Raw genomic sequence first — 17,715 nt, 5'->3', positions numbered from 1 at the left:
ACCCCATATCAAAATCTAGTCTGAATGAGTCTTAATAAGCAACTGCTCCCTGTTATTCATTTAAAGCGACTAGAACAGCAGCGATGGTAGAGCCTAATCAGCAACCTTGGGTAATCTTAAAGGTAAATCTGCTCATTTCTCTCTTGCTTTGATCGCGCTCCTTAAAGGGATACTCAAGCATTTTCATCCTATCTGCCACATCAGTAGCACATGTTCGATTGCCACAGACAAGAATTTTGATGTTTTCTTGCAGAATGGAAAAACTGTTGACTCAAAAACTCAGACTCGCAGTTAGATTCAGGCAGAAATATAGAATATTTTAGAATAAATAGCTCACTGAAAGGCACTGATTACTTTGCGCCAACTTTGTGTACTCAAACTTTGACCCATGAATTCTTGAGCCAACAAAAAAACAAGTACGCGGGACTGTCCTCTCCTTAGCTGGTCAAAACATGGAGGTGCTGCTTATTATTAAGTTGCTCAAACACCAGAATTTTGCCTTGTATTTGTTTTCTTTCATTTGCATCCGAGGAAAATTTTAGCCCTTTCATCCATTACTTGAAAAAAATATTCAAAACAACAAACTTTATACTTAAAACAGGCATGAGGAAACTATTTCCAACACTGGAGCAATAGGTTAAAATGTCATTGTGGTTATTTCTCTGAGGGTATTGTGTAATTCAGTTCATCTTCCTGTGGTGATAAGTAGTCGCACATTTCCTCTGACACATCTACAAAATTCTAGCTTTATTAATAAATACATTTTCATGAAAACACTTCTGAGTTTCTAAACCAAATTCAGCAACTACCTTTAGTCTTTCCTTACAGATATCTTTCCTTTTCAAACAGCAGGTTCTGAGGTTCATACATTGAAATTCTTGGCTGTGATAATGGCATGTATGGTACCGGAGTATTCCTTTAACCCGCTCTCTCCCTTGCCCCTACTTCGTTTTCAATGTGGAATGATGAGTTTGTTGTATGATAATGAATTTTTTGTAATAAAAAACAACACAAAGAATGAAAAAACATAAATTTGGTAGTAGTCTATGTACATTTAGGATTGTACACTTTTTTTGCCTTTTGTCAGTGTATAGTCGGGAGGGGTGAGGATACGGTTGTTTTTAAGTATCGAGTTTATGTACTCTTACATAGACAGGATCAAAAAAGGAAATAATTGGCGTTATGAAATAAACTCTTGTCAGGGACATGAGACTTGGTATGAAATAAAAAATAAAAAAAAAAAGCAGGTTACAGCTGTGATAAATCCAGAAGAATCAATCAATCAACTGTGTGCTTTCTACAAAGCAAATATCCTTCTTGGATCCATCACAGCTATTTATAGTCTTAGTTTGTAACCTTGACGTTTTAGGTAATATTTCTCTAGGGTTGACAAATCTGAAAACAGACAGGTTTCTTTTAATCAAGCGTATCCTTTAGTGTGTCTGTTTTCCAGCTGTCCAAATCTGTCCTCTGGTCACAGAAGGGCTACTAAAAAAAAGCAATACAATAAATGGTCTCAAACCTGTAAGCTGTCTAAACTGCCTTTAAATCCTTGATGTCCATAGCGCAGTGGTTTAGAAACAGCTGTGTAGCCGCATGGGAGTGATCTTGAGCCCGGGTGCTTCTAGGCGATGTTAATCGTAATATCACAACAAGTTCAGTACAGCATATTATTAAAATGTAGAAAATATTTTAAATACGCAGAAAGTCAAAGATATTTTCTTCTTGTAACAAAACTTTAAACCAAATCGCAGTTTTTATGGAGAAAAGTGGTGTCACAAACCTGCTTGTTGTATGATCTGCTACCAACATGCCTGATTCATCTAATCAGCTCATCCACAGCTCTTCCTGATTTAAAATGTATTGGATCATCCCAGTGCCATTGATGCATGATAAATGACACTGAAATGGATTTATCAAGAAATATCTAGCAGCAGTACCAAAGACCGACCTCTCTCTCTCTCTCTCTCTCTCTCTCTCTCTCTCTCTCTTTCTCTCTCTCTCTTTGTCTTCCTCCCCTTTTCCTTCTTCCCATCACTTTCCCTTTTCCCTTCTCTTTCCTTTTCTCTCCTCCCAAAACTTTGACCAATACTAGGTTTATAATCCACGTTTTTGGTTACTGTTCTGTTCTTACGACATTGACCCTGACTGGGATACAGTAATTACAGAAGATGTGGTAAATACATCATGAATGTCCATGTTCTTTCTTTCTTTTCCTGTAAGTCTTATATCTGACAGACTGGTTCTGCCTTCATGTGAGTAAATAAACACTGTTTGAAATTAGACTACAAATTAAGTTTCTATAGGTCTGCATTTCATCGAAGGTGTCCTGGAATCACATAACTAGATTTTATGTTGTTGACAATTATTGATCCATTAAGCTGGTGAGTTGGTTAGTGTTAATTAGGCAGTTAACACTAGTTATGTTAGTTGGTAAAATGGGGGCTGTATCCTTTTATGTTTCCACTCCAGTGTTAAGGAAATGTACAGGTATATTCATATCTGAGCATGAAATTTGGTTAAGCTTATATTCACTCTGTTATGCAAATGGTAAGTGTATTTGGGACTGAATGTAAGCTAAATATTAGCAAGTACAAAAGGGGCCTTAATTTTATTGACGTCTTAACCAAAACACGGTTAAAAATAAATCAACGATTGTGTGAAATCCATTGGAACTGTACTTGGAGATGCAGTCCTCTGCAGTATATAGCCCAGCATTGGGTTGTTACTCATTTGCCACCACTGAAAAATACTGAAAATTACGATTTCATTGCTGCCTCAGAGCTCCAGTGTTCCTAGTTGGTTTAGGAGCTTGGGTTACTGTCAGCATGATGTTTCTAGGAATACTCTCCCTGGTTCCTTGTGTTTCTCTATTCTCTAGTTTTTTCCCATCATCTATAAAACATGCTGGTATGTGGGATTGATTGTGTGTGATGGACATGGTATCCCATTCTGGGTGCATTTCTGCTTCACACACTACCATCCACCGGGTGAGATCTCTGCGTCCACAGGGTGAGATCTCTGCGTCCACAGGGTGAGTTCTCTGCGTCCACCGGGTGAGATCTCTGCGTCCACCGGGTGAGATCTCAGGATCCTCTGGGAGAGATCTCTGGATCCACCACAATCTAGTCCAGGGAAATGATGAAAATTTCCACATAAATGTTTGCTTTTTTATTTCTTTGTAGCAGTAACAAAAAATACCTAAAGATCATTTTATAAAAAATACATTGCTTCAGGCCAGGGACTTCACAGAACAATAATCTATGTAGTCTCGCGGGATTTGACCTCACATCTCGTCCAGTCTCGGTCAGTTCCCTAAGCAGCGCGAGATATAAAAGAGTAACCGCACGCGCTGCTGAGAGAAACAGGCGGCTTTACAGATGGACTCGTGCGAGTTTTGGATCCCGGCGGTATGTCGTACGTGTAAAATAATCGTGCTCGGAGACGCCGGTGTGGGAAAAACGAGCCTCACTCATCTCTACTGCACCGGAAAGTTCCCCGAGAAAACCGACTCCACCATCGGTGTGGACTTCCGAGAGAGACTGGTGCACGTGGGGGGCGATAAAATCAAGGTAAACAAACACACTTCTGAGTGTAACAAAGTCTAATGAAGTGAAATCATACTGAAATGGACATGACAATTTGTTCTTGCATTTTAAAAAAATGTGTAAAATCATCATTCTCAATAAAACAGAAACAAATAGAAATGTATAATATTAAGAAAATCTGAAAAAAAAAAGTTTTTAATCCTATTGCACGATCAAAACAAACAACTGATTAGAATATTGATGCATTAGAATGTTTAAAAAATTGTAAAAAAAAATCAAATGAATATGTTTTGTCATGTTTCTCTTTAACGTGAGAGACAATACTTAGTTTGTTTGGGGAGAATCCAACATATGGTCTGTGTTTCCCTGGGACTTTTAAAATGTCATAACAGACAGAAGTTGATATTAATAAAGGGGATTTTGTGGCCTACAGAAAATAGGAAATGAAATTGTTGAAAATCTGCCTGTTGCTATATACAGTACATGAATCATCTTCCCTTTAATAGAAAACATTAAAACCTCTGTCTAACCCAGACTAAAAAAAAACTGTTTAGTTGGTTGCTAAGACCGCATTTAATTCACTGTTAAATGGAAAAATCAGAAATGGTCATAATTAATGATTTGTATTTTTTTTTTAAACCGTCAGTTAAATGTGACTATTTCAATTGCACATACGAGTGTACTTTTAAAAATAATAATAATAATAAAGGAAAAATCAGAAATGGTCATAATCAGTGGCGGTTCTAGGAGTTCATCTTTAGGGGGTTTTAGCCCTCAGTGAGAATTTAAAACAAGAAGAGTTTTATATTATATATTATATGACTACATAGTAAGCCAAAAGTTATGGTATTATTTAAAATGGCAAAAGTTTACACCAAAATTTTATGCATGATGTAATGATGCCAGTCTTGAATCAAATCAGTTCATATATGTGTGCATTCTCTACAGTGTGTCCAATGAATGCAGTCATTAATAAAAAATATTCACAAGACAAAGACCAAATCAATAAATGTTATTTTTATTTAGTATTGAATGGGTTGTTTGCATTAATATTTTGTTTGTGCTATCAACTCTGGTAATAAGAATAGTGAAATTTCAATGCTTTTGGTTGCCGTATTTGCGGCTTTCCGCCGATTAACGTTATAGATAAATGCCGCGCGTGCACGCTGCGCGTGCCTGTGCTTCTCCGTTCAAATAAAGCAGACAGCTGATGACGCACTTTTGAACTACAACGCACGCGCGTAAAAGCAAAGTTAAAAAAATCGCTCTTGGATCAAACTGATAAACGATTTTCTTTCCCATCGACGACATGTCCTGCATTTGAACGTAATTTTTTTTTTTAAAGTAAAAATTATACTTATAGTTTCAGGGTGGCTGAGATCACAGACAGGGGGGCTGGAGCCACCCTAAAAAAGGTCTAGAACCGCCCCTGTTCATAGTTAATGGTCATACTTACTTTTGAAGTGTTTTTTTTTTTTTATTTTTTTTAAATAATTACTTTATTTCTTTACTATTATTTTTATTTAGTTATTTTTGCTTCCCCCTCATCTCTTTCTAGGTGCAGCTGTGGGACACAGCAGGTCAGGAGCGTTTTCGGAAGTGCATGGTACAGCACTACTACCGCAATGTGCACGCGGTTGTATTTGTGTATGATGTCACTAATGCGGCTTCGTTCCGCAGTCTGCCCTTCTGGATGGAGGAGTGTCAGCAACACATGCTTGGACCAGACGTACCTCGTGTGCTCGTGGCTAACAAGGCTGACTTGGTGACTGTGGCCTCAACCATCGAGCAAGCACGGCACTTAGCTGAGGTCCACTCTATGCCCTTCTACGTCTTTTCAGCTAAAGGTGGCAGCAAAGAACAGGTGGACACAATTTTCAGCAAACTGGTACTACAGGCAAGTAAACAGAGAAGGAAAAAACCAGAGCCAGCCAGGAGTATTAAACTTCCTTCAAAAGCCAATGCTGTGGAAGAGAAAAAGGAGAAATGGACCTGCAATTGCTGATCGAGGGATGAAATGAGGACATTCTAGAAGTCTTTGGCTGTCTTTAGACTTCTGCATTTCAGGACTGTTATTTTACACATTGTTGTTGATTTCTCATCAAGACTCTGAAGTGCAGAACATCTGCATTCCACCAGAGGAAAAATAATTGGCACCAAGAACCGTGTAGTTGAACTGATGTCTTATGCAGTTTGCACAATCATATCAGCTAAACAGGCAACATAACTGTAATTTAGCTGTAAGTTGTACTTTAAAAGTTGATTTGGATAAACAGAGCATTGCTGTTAATGATCTATGAAATTCTGACATTGCAAATGTCAGTGAAGCCTCTTATGTTTTCAACCTGCTATTGCTCAAAATGCTATGGATCATGTCTTTTAACCAAATTAAATAACCTTTTAATCTTGGTGCATACCTTTTAATTGACATTGAAGTTTGACCAAAGATGAAATTTACTTTTGTGTCGATCATTTGTGATATAAACTTTGCTATAGAGTTTTAAGGATTTGCTTCAGGACTTTGTATCTATTGTAATTCCACTGTACCCTACAAAAAAAATCATGTGTGACGCTTTTATTATATTCGTTTATGCCCCTGTCCTTAGTTGAATGAGCGAGATTGGTAAAATAGGTTCAAGAGTGAGCAGGTTGGTGAAACTTGTTGAACGCTTTCTGAAGGACTTTCAGATATATGTTTAAAAAAGGAACGCATGCTCATGTATACTTGCATCAGCAATAGGATGGGTCACTTGGTCAGTATTTCCACTTTAGTGAATTGACTTTTTCAGCACAAATGTTGGCTAAAAACATGTCTGATTGATTAATTGTGTAATAATTGTGTTGATTTTATTTTTGGCTAAATCATTGTTGAGCTCTGCATTAGACCAAGAAATAAATGCAAAATATCTACTGAAAATGCTGGTGTAGTGGACACACATTGTGTCACTGACCTTTAAAACCCATTCAGTTGTTTTCCTTAAATGTTATTGTTACTATCACAGTATTAATTATGCACAGAATTGTTGCTGATTATACGTCTATCAGATTTTTTTTCACCGAGAATGTTTCTTAATGTCTGACTAATTTATTCTGATATTTCTCACTCTGCCATAACCTAAAGTTCTGGACCTTAACCTCATGGTCACCATTTCATTTAAAATCCAGTGCCTACTATCACATTACAGCTTAAATAAACAGAATTAAACATTTGTGCGTTTCATTTCAACCTGCTGCATTGTGTCTGTCTGTGAAACGTACAAACTTGTACGATTGTGTGAGATCCTGAGTCCATGAGTGTGAGAGTTTACTGGAAATTACACACACCTATCAGCTTGGTGTTACATTCGACACACTGCTGTAGCTAGAGCCCGTGAAGGCGAAAGAGCAAACCAAGTTTTAAGATGCGCTCACACTGGAGTTTTGTATTTTTAGAGCAAAAATATTTAATTCTGTTCGGTTCTGGTGTGTTGTCTTTCTGGAGGGAATGTATAAGTTTAGTAAAAAATTCAAGTGTAGGGATGTGGTAGCTCAGTGGTTAAAGTGTTGAACTGCTGATTGGAAGGTCCAAGCTGCCACTGCTGGGCTCCTGAGCAAGGCCCTTAACCCTCAATTGCTCAGTTGTATAAACTGGAAGAAAAATGTGAATCACTCTGGAAAAGGGAGTCTGCTAAATGCTGCAGGGAGAATAACAGGGAACTGGAATGCATCTGAAAAAATGACTCAGGAATTGAGTAAATAGCAGCTGGAGTTATCTGTGCCATAATATAAAAAAGATTGAGAATAGTTTGCATAATTTTCAGACTAAAGGAAGCAAATAGCCCATTATTACAAATTTAAACTTACCATTTATTTTGGAGCAATGTTGCCAACAGGCTGAAATACTTATCCATTATTTGAAATAATGTTGGAAAGACTGCTTTTATCAAAAACAAACTTAATCACAGAATCCGTAATTTAGAGAACCTGCCTTGTACAAATTGTCATAAATATCTACAAGAAATCAGTTCACACCAAATCAAAAATGAAGTTCAATACATGATAGTGGCAGGAAATTTGTGTCTTCAGTAATCATTTTAATGTGGTCTGGGCTGTGGTGGGACTGAAGCAAGAAATACACTATGAATGAGACGACAGTCTTACAGGGAACCATGCACACACGTTCATAAGTTCATATAAGTATGTTCACAGTTCTTAATTTACAAAGTGGGAGGATGTTTGAGGATCCAGAGAAAACTGTCATCATAGGATCAAAGGCACACCATTTTAAGAAACTGTTTCTTCATATTAGAAGCATCCTAAATGCATCCTAGAGAGAGAGAGAGTGTGTGATAGAGAGTGTGTGAGAGTGTGTGTGTATATGTGTGTGTGTGTGTGTGTGTGTGTGTGAGAGAGAGAGAGAGAGAGAGAGTGTTTGTGTGAGAGAGAGAATGTGTGTGTGTGTGTGTGTGTGTGTGTGTGTGTGTGTGAGAGAGTGTGTGTTAATGTAAAAGAGAGTGAGTGTGTTTGTGTGAGAGAGTGAGTGTGTGAGAGAGTGAGTGTGTGAGAGAGAGAGAGAGAGAGAGAGAGAGAGTGTTTGTGTGAGAGAGAGAATGTGTGTGTGTGTGTGTGAGAGTGTGTGTGTGAGAGAGTGTGTGTTAATGTAAAAGAGAGTGAGTGTGTCTGTGTGAGAGAGTGAGTGTGTGTGTGTGAGAGAGAGAGAGGGAGAGAGAGAGAGTAGCCTGTACAGCTCAGCTACAGGCTACACACACGAGCGCTGGTGTGTAACCGCGATTTTAAAGTGATCCAGCTTCAGTCACACACTGTACAAGCGACTGTGCACGTGCTTATTTGAGGAAATGTGATTTCTTCACGGATTTTCACCACATCGAATCAGTTCACTGGTCTAACAGCAGGATGCACATTTTGCTTCTCGTCGTGTCTGTGCTTTTCGCGCAAGCCCTAGCAGGACCTGAGCAGCGCGCGCCCTGTCCGGCCAAGTGCGACATGACCAAGTGCCCGACGCCTCGTGCTGCATGCAAAGGCGGGCGCGTGCTGGACCGATGCGGCTGCTGCGCGGTGTGCGTCTCTGGGCAGGACGGTGCAACCTGCGGCCGTAAGCGCGATCTTCCCTGCGCCGCTGGGCTGGAGTGTGTGCGCTCAGGGGGAAAGAAATCATCTAAAGGGCTGTGCCGGTGTAAGAACAGTCACCCGGTGTGCGGCAGCGATGGTAAGACGTATGAAAACCCCTGCAAGCTGGAGGAGGCTGGCCGCAGTGCGCGGCAGCGGGGGAACGCTCCAGTCACACAGGTGCACAAAGACCGGTGCGCATCTGCAGCTCCAGGTAAGGCACCGTAGACTATCCTATCTGGATGGGACACATTCGCAGTGTTTCCAGCGTGTAGCAGAAAATTTGTAGGATGTACAAAAAGTGAACTTGAAATGGTCTTCAAAAACATATAGTAATGGTATGAAATTATATGATTATGGAAAATATTTTGAACATTTTTGAAATATTCCAATTTAAAATATATTATTCAAAATATATTTTGAAAAACATGTATATAGCAGATGATAAAGAATTTTCTTTAGAGCTACGATGCGTCTAAAAGTAGAACATTGTATTTTATACTGTATTGCATATTGTATACATTTTCATTTCAGCCTTTTATTTAGCTTTGATTGGCTGTAGTGGCTGCTGAAATCATTAACATACCAGAACTCAGGAACAATTGAATTGAAGACTAGAAAACAGTTTCCATCCAGACTTCCTGCATGTATCATAAAATATGCAGGTCAAGTAAAAAATAGCATGGAACAAACTAAAACCTCACATTCTCGTGAAAAAGAGTATTCCAATGATTAATACTTTAACTATTATAAAATAACCACTGCACTTCATCACAAATATACTATGTGTAAAATACCAGCTGGATGTGGTGCCAACCTATCACAGTGCACAATCACCCACATACTCACACCCATGCACATACAGTATGAACAATTTGAGATGCCAATCAGCCTTCAATGTAATCCTTGGAGCAGTAATTTAATTGAAAAGAAACTAAATATGTAAGGGACAATCTGTTAAACTACAACACATGTCTTTAGACTGGGGAGGGAAACCCCTGAGGCTATATGAGAGAACATTAACATGCTGTGCAATAAATGAAATAAAAATAAAACATTTCATAAATCATAAAAATGTAAGCAGTTTTGTAATAGAGTTCAGTATATTTATATATAAAATATACATACGCGATTAAAATAAAAATCCAACTTGGCATGTTTGAGTAATATAATGAAATAACCAGTTCAGAATACTCATTATCATTTTTTGTTATTTTTTTCCTTGTTAGTTTTTACACCATTTTCTCAGTTTGCCCAGTTCTTCCCCTATAACATGATCACATGATAGCTACTAACCAAAGGTTTTCACAGGGCTGCTAATGCTACAGGACATGATAGACCAACTGAACATATCAGAAGGAAAGAGTTAACTCCCTTCTCCCATATACCCTCTATTTGTTAGTTACCCTCATTCACAGGGAAGAGAGTGATATCATAACTCTGAACCTGAGAGCTAGGCTCCTGTTAAGCCATAGTTGACTGTAAAATCAAGATTCGTTCTTCCGATGATGACGTTTATCTTTTAGTAAATTGTTTAATAGAATGTGTAACTGTGGGAAAGAAGAGAGACATGTTTTAACAATGGTTTTATTAGTGACTGGTGAATATTATTAACATGCATAATTCTTTCTGCTAGTATAGGTTCTACACACCACAACAGCCCCAGGTACAAGTTTAATTTCATCGCTGATGTTGTGGAAAAAATTGCCCCTGCTGTGGTCCATATCGAGCTTTTTCTCAGGTAAAGAACACGTCTGTGCATATTGTTGTGGTGATGTTGCACTAAAGGTTGCTTCATATGACATGAAGTCATATGAAGCAAACAAGTACTAGAAAACTTAAGCTATCAAGATGGCTATTGCAGCTAAAACACTATAGAAATATAACAGTTTCTCCCTCACCAAAAAAAAAACATGTTATGTTACTCAGAAAATGACAAAGTCTTCTATACTAAAGTCTTTCCTCTGGTGACTTTTGCAAAATGCTAACACCAGAGACTCCATCAGTAACTGTTGCATTGTCCTTGTGAAGGATTTCTTACAGTAACAATATCACATTAGAACAAGTGCACTAATATAAAACTATACAGCCAGCGCTAATATCAGAGCTGCTGTTAGAAAATAACTCAACACCTACAGACCACTAATAACTGAGAATTTAACAGGGTTGAGGTACAAAATAACTTACTGCATCCACACAGACCTATCTGTTACCCTGCCCTAGTTTATAATACTTGTCTAAGTGATGAATCCAGACTGACCAGAAAATCTTTGAGGCATTGCTCAGTAAACGTCTGGTTTGGTGTCCAGTTATGGTTCCATTTTGATTTGATGGTTGAGCAAAACATCTATTTACCAATAAATGTGAAATATGTGAAAAATAGCCAAGAATGAAAAGTTTAAAAAGAACAAGATGACTGTTTTGATGATACAGCTGTTGCCATGCTCAAGGCTATGTGTTTAATTACACTCGACTGTTGCACTGTTTAGATCAGAAACTAAAACTGAATATAAATCTGGTATTGTAAAGGCAGAATTATTATTAATTATTGTCTCACAAAGCCAAATTATATTAATTCTGTTGTTTCATTCACTACTTGGATACATGCAATGATCTCTCACTGACCTACCTTTTGACATTCATTTTAAATACGCAATAACTCATATATTTACCTCAGGTGTTAGCAATATAAACATTGTTTATGGACACGGACAACATGTCAATGCGCTTGGAGATTTTCCGAATGGGAATGTATGGGAGTGTATAAGAGACTAAAATCGACTGTTTGTTTCATATTTACAATGAGCATGTCATGTTCTACCATCTTTGTTAGCCTGGGATTATAATAAGCTAATAATCAAAACAATAATCCACAAATGACATGGCTATTGATGTATTTCTATAGTTACTTTTATTGCTGTTGAACGTCCATGAAACAAAATAGTTTCCATTACCATTAATATTCCAGCAGCTCAAACGGATGTCCACTCACATTTTTATGAAGTTAATAAGACAGAGAAAGGGCAGTTTGTAATTTTGCCCAGAATCTGGTAAGTCCTGTATCGTTAACAACAATAACAAACCCATAACAAAAAACCTTAAATGTAAAAAAATTTGCAAAACACTAAAACTTGAGACATCAACAAATCTCCTTACATTCTTACCATTTTAACAAAATAAATGATCTTTGTTGTCAAATAAATGTTCAACACATTTTAAATATCTCAGATATTTTTTAATTTATTTTATTTATCCTTTATTTTACCAGGAAATATCCCATTGAGATAAAAAAATCTCTTCTACCAGGGAGTCCTGGCAAAAATGGCAGCACACAAAGTTCCACAAAAACACTTCAAAACAAACAACACAAAAAAAGTCCTGTCCAGCACTCAGAACCAACAAAATACACAAATATTAAGTATGTGTATTTTGTAATATTAAGTAAGATATGTGGAGCAACAAGTCCATTTTGAATGCATTTTTACTACAGAAACAACGTTTAAGAAAGAGTACATTAATATTAACCTGTGGGTTGAATTATAGCCAGCACCGCTGTCAGAATGGCTGTTATAGAAAACTAACCAACACTTTCTGCACAATCAATAGTGTGGTATAAAAGCTTTTCTCTAACTTTTCTTACCTTCATGTTTAAATGTAACATGCTTATAATTTATATTGTACAAACACAGTCACTTCTTTAATGTTTGTGTCCAGCCATCCGCTGTTTGGCCACCACGTGCCGTTGTCTAGCGGATCGGGGTTCATCGTGAAAGAATCCGGTGTGATCGTGACCAATGCTCATGTGGTGAGCAGCAGTGCCACAACAGTGGGCCGACAGCAGCTTCAGGTTCAGCTTCACGATGGCAAAAAATACGAAGCCTCCATAACGGACATCGACAAAAAGTCTGACATCGCCACCATCAAAGTCAACCCAAGGGTATTACAGCAGTGTATTTACAGTAGGGATCAAATGGACCTACAGATGGACCAAGTTTCTTTGAATTGAATGACCATTTATCAGAACACATCATTGTCCTCTTTGAATGAATATTAAGTTGAATACTCCTGCTAGCTATCAAGTCAATGCTGATTAAAAAATAATTTTACATGAACATGATAGGACTATAGAATCATACTGATATCTTTATGAACTTACACAATATGGCTGTTTAAAAACACTCATTATGACCATACAAGATCTGCAAATCACAGTTTTACTACACCACCTGCATGCCAAGCTAAGCAGGGGCTAGCTGTAAACCAGAAATTCACACCTCCTAAAAAGGCTTTACTTTACAAGGCTGTAAGTTTTTCTGGCACAGCTTAGTTCATTTCCCTTTGGTGTTAATGAGCTTTCCACATGCGCTGTATATTACTCATCTATTATCAGCACCTCTAATAGCAATTCTCACATATACACCACAGCTGGTTGTGTGAGCTTTCCTCTCATGCTCAGTGAGCTGGTTTATATCTCACTATCCAATAAGTCTAGGCTACTTAGACATGTTAACTCTGGCATGATGCAGTGCTAGTATGGGAATTTTAGAAATAAACACTGTGACTAAGTCTGACTGGGAAATGATCTGAATGCTTGGTTTATATTATTGGAGATGGAAAAGAGAGATTGTATTAAAGGCTAGGATAATAAAAGCAGTGGCGTCTGAGAATGCTTTTGCTTAAGAGTGTTAGCAGACCTCACACAGAGTTTGTTTCTGTTTTCGTCTTTTCTTCTCATGTCTCATGCCTTTTTTTGGTTACAGTCACACACTTGTTTGGGTCAAAATGATCCACTTTATTTCTTAATTTTAAGCAGAGCATTATTCTGAATAGAATTTTTTTGTAATAATTTTTTATCCTTTTATATCTAATTTATTTGAGGAGAAGGAGAGCAAGAATGAGAAAGTGGCATAATGTAATATTTGCACATATTTCTTATCATTATCTGTTTTTGGAAGTCAAAATTTCATCTTTTACCAAAAAAAAAAAAAAAAGTGTGTAGATAACTTTCACAGTCTCCTTTAGTGTATTTTTCTTCATCAGAAAAAGCTTCCAGTTCTTCCTCTTGGCCACTCAGCTGACTTGCGCCCGGGTGAGTTCGTGGTGGCCATCGGCAGTCCGTTCTCTCTGCAGAACACTGTGACTACGGGCATCGTAAGCACAGCACAGAGAGACGGCAAGGAGCTCGGCATCCGGGACTCGGACATGGACTACATTCAGACTGACGCCATCATCAATGTGAGACTTTAGTCCAAATGCTATCTCTAATGTCAATACCTAAATATTTGATGTTTTTAACCTTCTGTTTCTCCTATACCACTGTCTTGAGTAGTATGGAAACTCAGGTGGCCCACTTGTTAACCTTGTAAGTATTAGCTGTGTAGCGATTTTCAATTTACCAGGAGTATAGTTAACCATCACTCCATGACATTACACTCACTTTGTTTTTCTTTTTTTTTACCTCAGGATGCTGAGGTTATTGGGATAAACACACTGAAGGTGACAGCTGGGATTTCCTTTGCCATTCCGTCAGACCGTATTAATCGATTTCTAGACAATTCTTATGACAAACAGTACAAAGGTAAGATCTCTGTCCTAACTTCAGTGTAAGTAATCAGACTTTTTATTAATCACAAAGCAGTAAGATTTACTGTGAAGACTTTTAAATAAATCTCAGGCATCTGTTTCAGATAAACACAGACTAGCTAGGCTGCAGTACATGTCATCTCATCCTGTGGTGTCTGACTCAGGTGAGAATTAATACTACTGTATATGTTTGATTTCATTTTCAGTGTATTTCAGCAGATATGTTGAAAATGTGGGAACGAATGTTGATAGTTGCTATAATGTGATTACATGAACTTGTTTTGCACTCATTTTAATACTGTAATATAAAAAAACCTATAATATCAAAAAGTTATATCAGAAAGTTAATTCATTAACTAATTAAAAACTGTAATGGTCAGAACATCACTGTTTACTCTTTTTTTTCTGGTATAAGAGGAGCAACACAGGCTGTGGGCTTATAGAAAAATGATCCACTTCACATCAGAATATATCACATCACTTTGTCGTAGATTATATTGCTCATCTTATATCACCTTATATTGCAACAGCACAACCCAGTGTGTGTTATTTCGCACACCTTAGTGTTTTATTCTGTACATATTTGCCTGTTTTTCTTGTTGAGTTCATTAGTACCATGCTATTTGAAAAAGTGTAAAATCAATTGAAATAAATTACTGTATGTATTAATATGACAAATTACCTTAATTTTATAGATGTAAAAGGCACAAAGAAAAGGTTTCTTGGAATCAGAATGATCACCCTCACACAGGAGTAAGTAAAACTACTGTATGATTTAATCTAAATAGTAAACACACAGATATGTCCTTTCTACAAACTGTTGTATAAAGGACATTATTTACATTTACATTATGTACTGTCCAGTGTCACCCAAATGAGAATAATGTTCCCTTCTGCGTCTGGTTCCTCTAAAGGTTTCTTCCTCATATCCTCAGCTTTTCCTTAAAATCGTTGCCTCCAGCTTAGATGTTAGAGATTAATAGTAACGTAATATTAAATTTAAATCACTATACAAATAAACTGAATTGAACTGAATAAATGGACATAGAAGGTACAACTTCTTCAATTTATACAAGTAATGTAATATTCAACCTTGGGTTAGCAACACTGATTCATGATGGGCCACTCCACCATTCCAATCATTGATTATTTCCCCATAGTGGGGATCATGGAGTGCTTTATTATGTACAGCTTCATTAATGCAACTCCTTTTTAAGAAGGTTAAATTAATTACAAATCATACAAAATGCACGGACATATTCATAGGTACAGAGTTATTCTGTTGTAATTCATATGAATAAATGTAAATAAATGTATAATTACTCTTTCTGTCAGTCTAAGGGCATCTGCCAAATGCTATAATTGTAAATAAATGCTTTTTTTGTTATATTGGGAAATTCTGTTGTATTTTTTCATTGTATTTTTTTCTCTTTTATTTTTTAACCAAATTAGCCTGGTTAAAGAGATGAAACAGCATGATCCATATTTCCCAGATATCAGCAGTGGAATTCTTGTTCATGAGGTCATTCCAGATTCCCCTGCACAAAAGTATGTCCAAGTCAAGATGCCAATTAGGATTAGTTTTTTAAATCACAATAAACCAAACTGTCAGAAATCGCTCATATACTGTATTTACCACTGCTTTCTGTATTCAGGGGTGGACTTGAAGCAGGTGATGTCATCGTGAAACTAAATGGCCAGTCGTTGGTCAGCACTGAGGATATACAGTTGGCGCTTCATGGAGACACGCCACTTCTCTTGGAAATTTTTCGTGGCAACAATAGTCTACTATTCAACATTGAACCACGTGTACTTGTGCAGAAAAACTAAAAGTTAGAATGGACAATGATGTGGATTTAGACAATATTAGATTTTAATGGAATTTAAATTGCAATTTTTTTCTTTTTGTTATGAAGGCTACACAAGAACATCTGCATGAACACTGTACATTTTCAGTATTGAAAAGTGCAGTTAAGATATGTCATGTATTAATGACCAGAGGACATCAGTACAGTACATTGTGAACAATGACTAGGATTTTACAATTGTTACTGAGTTCAAGTGAAAACTTAGATTTTACACTATTTCATATTCAGATTTTGACATACAGTCATACAGTCACTGGAGCCAAATGTCTGTCTTTAAATCCTAGTTTCCTCACTGTATTTACTTTACAAACTACTTGAGATGAACATGTTCTTTGACTTTACCTATGAAATACGCTACATTATGTAATGTCTGTCTGATATATGTTCCTTGCTTCGTACTGTAGCATTGTTGTACAGTGTTAATTACTTATGTGCTATTTATCACACCAGTGTAAGCAGGTCTTTCTATATACATTAGCATGTGTATTTTTTATACACAATATATATTTTACAAATAAAACCTTCTTGAATAAAGATTACTTTGTATAATACATATCATCTAATCATTTATCATCTTCCTAAACAGAGAAAACAACTACCAAAACAACTAAAATTCTGTCTGAGAAATGTTTTGGTACAGCTTATCTTTATTCCTTGACATTTTTTAAGTAATGTTTAACCTTCACTGTGAGCAAACATATCTTAAAACTTGTGTTGAGTTGTGGTAAGGTGCTTGGAGAGAATGTAGATAGAGGCTGCTTAGACATATAACCTCAAACCAGCTGAGTTATGCTGGGAGGGTCAAAATGTTCCAGAGAAATACCCAATTTGCTCCACATACTGGAGAAAAGGCACATGTCCTGAATTAATAAAGGTTTGTGTGGGTGAACAGCTGCAAACTAAAACAGGCTACCAAGAGTGTCTAAAATGGATCATGTCTTTCACTTGAGTACATGATGTTTTGTCTGTCATAAAAAATATGAAAGTTGTACCAACTCTGTGTTACAGGGCAGAAAGATACCTGGACTAATACTGGACTTATTAAATCGATTGAAGCAAACAAACAGTTGCTAGGCAATGCTAGGCAATACTCAGAAAAACAAGACATGCAAATGGCACAGACATGGCGATACTAAATAAAGAAATGTGAAGCAGGCAATGGTCAAGACACTAATCGGAGCAGGCACATTGCTAAAGCTTGGACTCACAACAGACACAATGCTGGAACGAGACTTCACAAAGCAACACAGACAGTCTGGGTTATTTAAGGGGAGTGGTGTGATTGCAAACAAGTGAGTGTCATTATGAATAAAAAGACTCTGAGCAGGGATGTGAGGTGATGATATCCATTGCAGTGCACCGTTCATATTCACATTCCCATCTAGGGGGAATTAATCTTAGACAATCTGTTTTTAGACAGTTGGAGGACACTAGAGAGCCATGAGGACAGAAGACCATGGAGTTATACAAAAAATTTCCTAAGTTATGATTTGTTACACATAGGTTTATCAGTTTTAATTTGAACTTCAAAAGTTTAATGTTAGAATTAAATCAAGACTTATATGGGGTTTGGTTTCTGTCACACAAGTTAAATCACTGTAATGGGTTGC

General features: G+C 37.1%; 2 protein-coding genes across 2 annotated transcripts; both read left to right on the top strand.

Moving 5' to 3' along the window:
- The first annotated feature begins 3,290 nt into the window (after positions 1-3,290).
- Positions 3,291-6,758, top strand: LOC132847585 (ras-related protein Rab-33B). Its single transcript, XM_060872994.1, has 2 exons — positions 3,291-3,572; positions 5,107-6,758. Exons 1-2 carry the CDS (start codon positions 3,381-3,383, stop codon positions 5,551-5,553), a joined length of 639 nt encoding a protein of 212 aa, XP_060728977.1. The 5' UTR covers positions 3,291-3,380; the 3' UTR covers positions 5,554-6,758.
- Positions 6,759-8,264: 1,506 nt separating this feature from the next.
- htra3a (HtrA serine peptidase 3a) lies at positions 8,265-16,658 on the top strand. Its single transcript, XM_060872991.1, has 10 exons — positions 8,265-8,868; positions 10,296-10,395; positions 12,369-12,591; positions 13,695-13,889; positions 13,984-14,016; positions 14,118-14,232; positions 14,342-14,401; positions 14,933-14,990; positions 15,690-15,785; positions 15,893-16,658. The coding sequence occupies exons 1-10, from the start codon at positions 8,442-8,444 to the stop codon at positions 16,065-16,067; spliced, it is 1,482 nt and encodes a 493-aa protein (XP_060728974.1). The 5' UTR covers positions 8,265-8,441; the 3' UTR covers positions 16,068-16,658.
- The last annotated feature ends 1,057 nt before the right edge of the window (positions 16,659-17,715 follow it).

The sequence above is a fragment of the Tachysurus vachellii genome, chromosome 6 (genome assembly GCF_030014155.1).
Source record: "Tachysurus vachellii isolate PV-2020 chromosome 6, HZAU_Pvac_v1, whole genome shotgun sequence".
In the NCBI taxonomy this organism is placed as follows: Eukaryota; Metazoa; Chordata; class Actinopteri; order Siluriformes; family Bagridae; genus Tachysurus; species Tachysurus vachellii.
This window is presented reverse-complemented; position numbering and strand designations above follow the sequence as displayed.

What these genes read in the sequence shown, in the direction of transcription:
- LOC132847585 (XM_060872994.1), top strand. Translation starts at nt 3,381, where the DNA reads ATGGACTCGTGCGAGTTTTGGATCCCGGCGGTATGTCGTACGTGTAAA. An exon ending in TGGGGGGCGATAAAATCAAG is followed by an intron (nt 3,573 to 5,106) that starts GTAAACAAACAC and finishes ATCTCTTTCTAG; the next exon opens with GTGCAGCTGTGGGACACAGC.
- htra3a (XM_060872991.1), top strand. Translation starts at nt 8,442, where the DNA reads ATGCACATTTTGCTTCTCGTCGTGTCTGTGCTTTTCGCGCAAGCCCTA. An exon ending in AGACTGACGCCATCATCAAT is followed by an intron (nt 13,890 to 13,983) that starts GTGAGACTTTAG and finishes TGTCTTGAGTAG; the next exon opens with TATGGAAACTCAGGTGGCCC. An exon ending in TCCTGTGGTGTCTGACTCAG is followed by an intron (nt 14,402 to 14,932) that starts GTGAGAATTAAT and finishes TTAATTTTATAG; the next exon opens with ATGTAAAAGGCACAAAGAAA.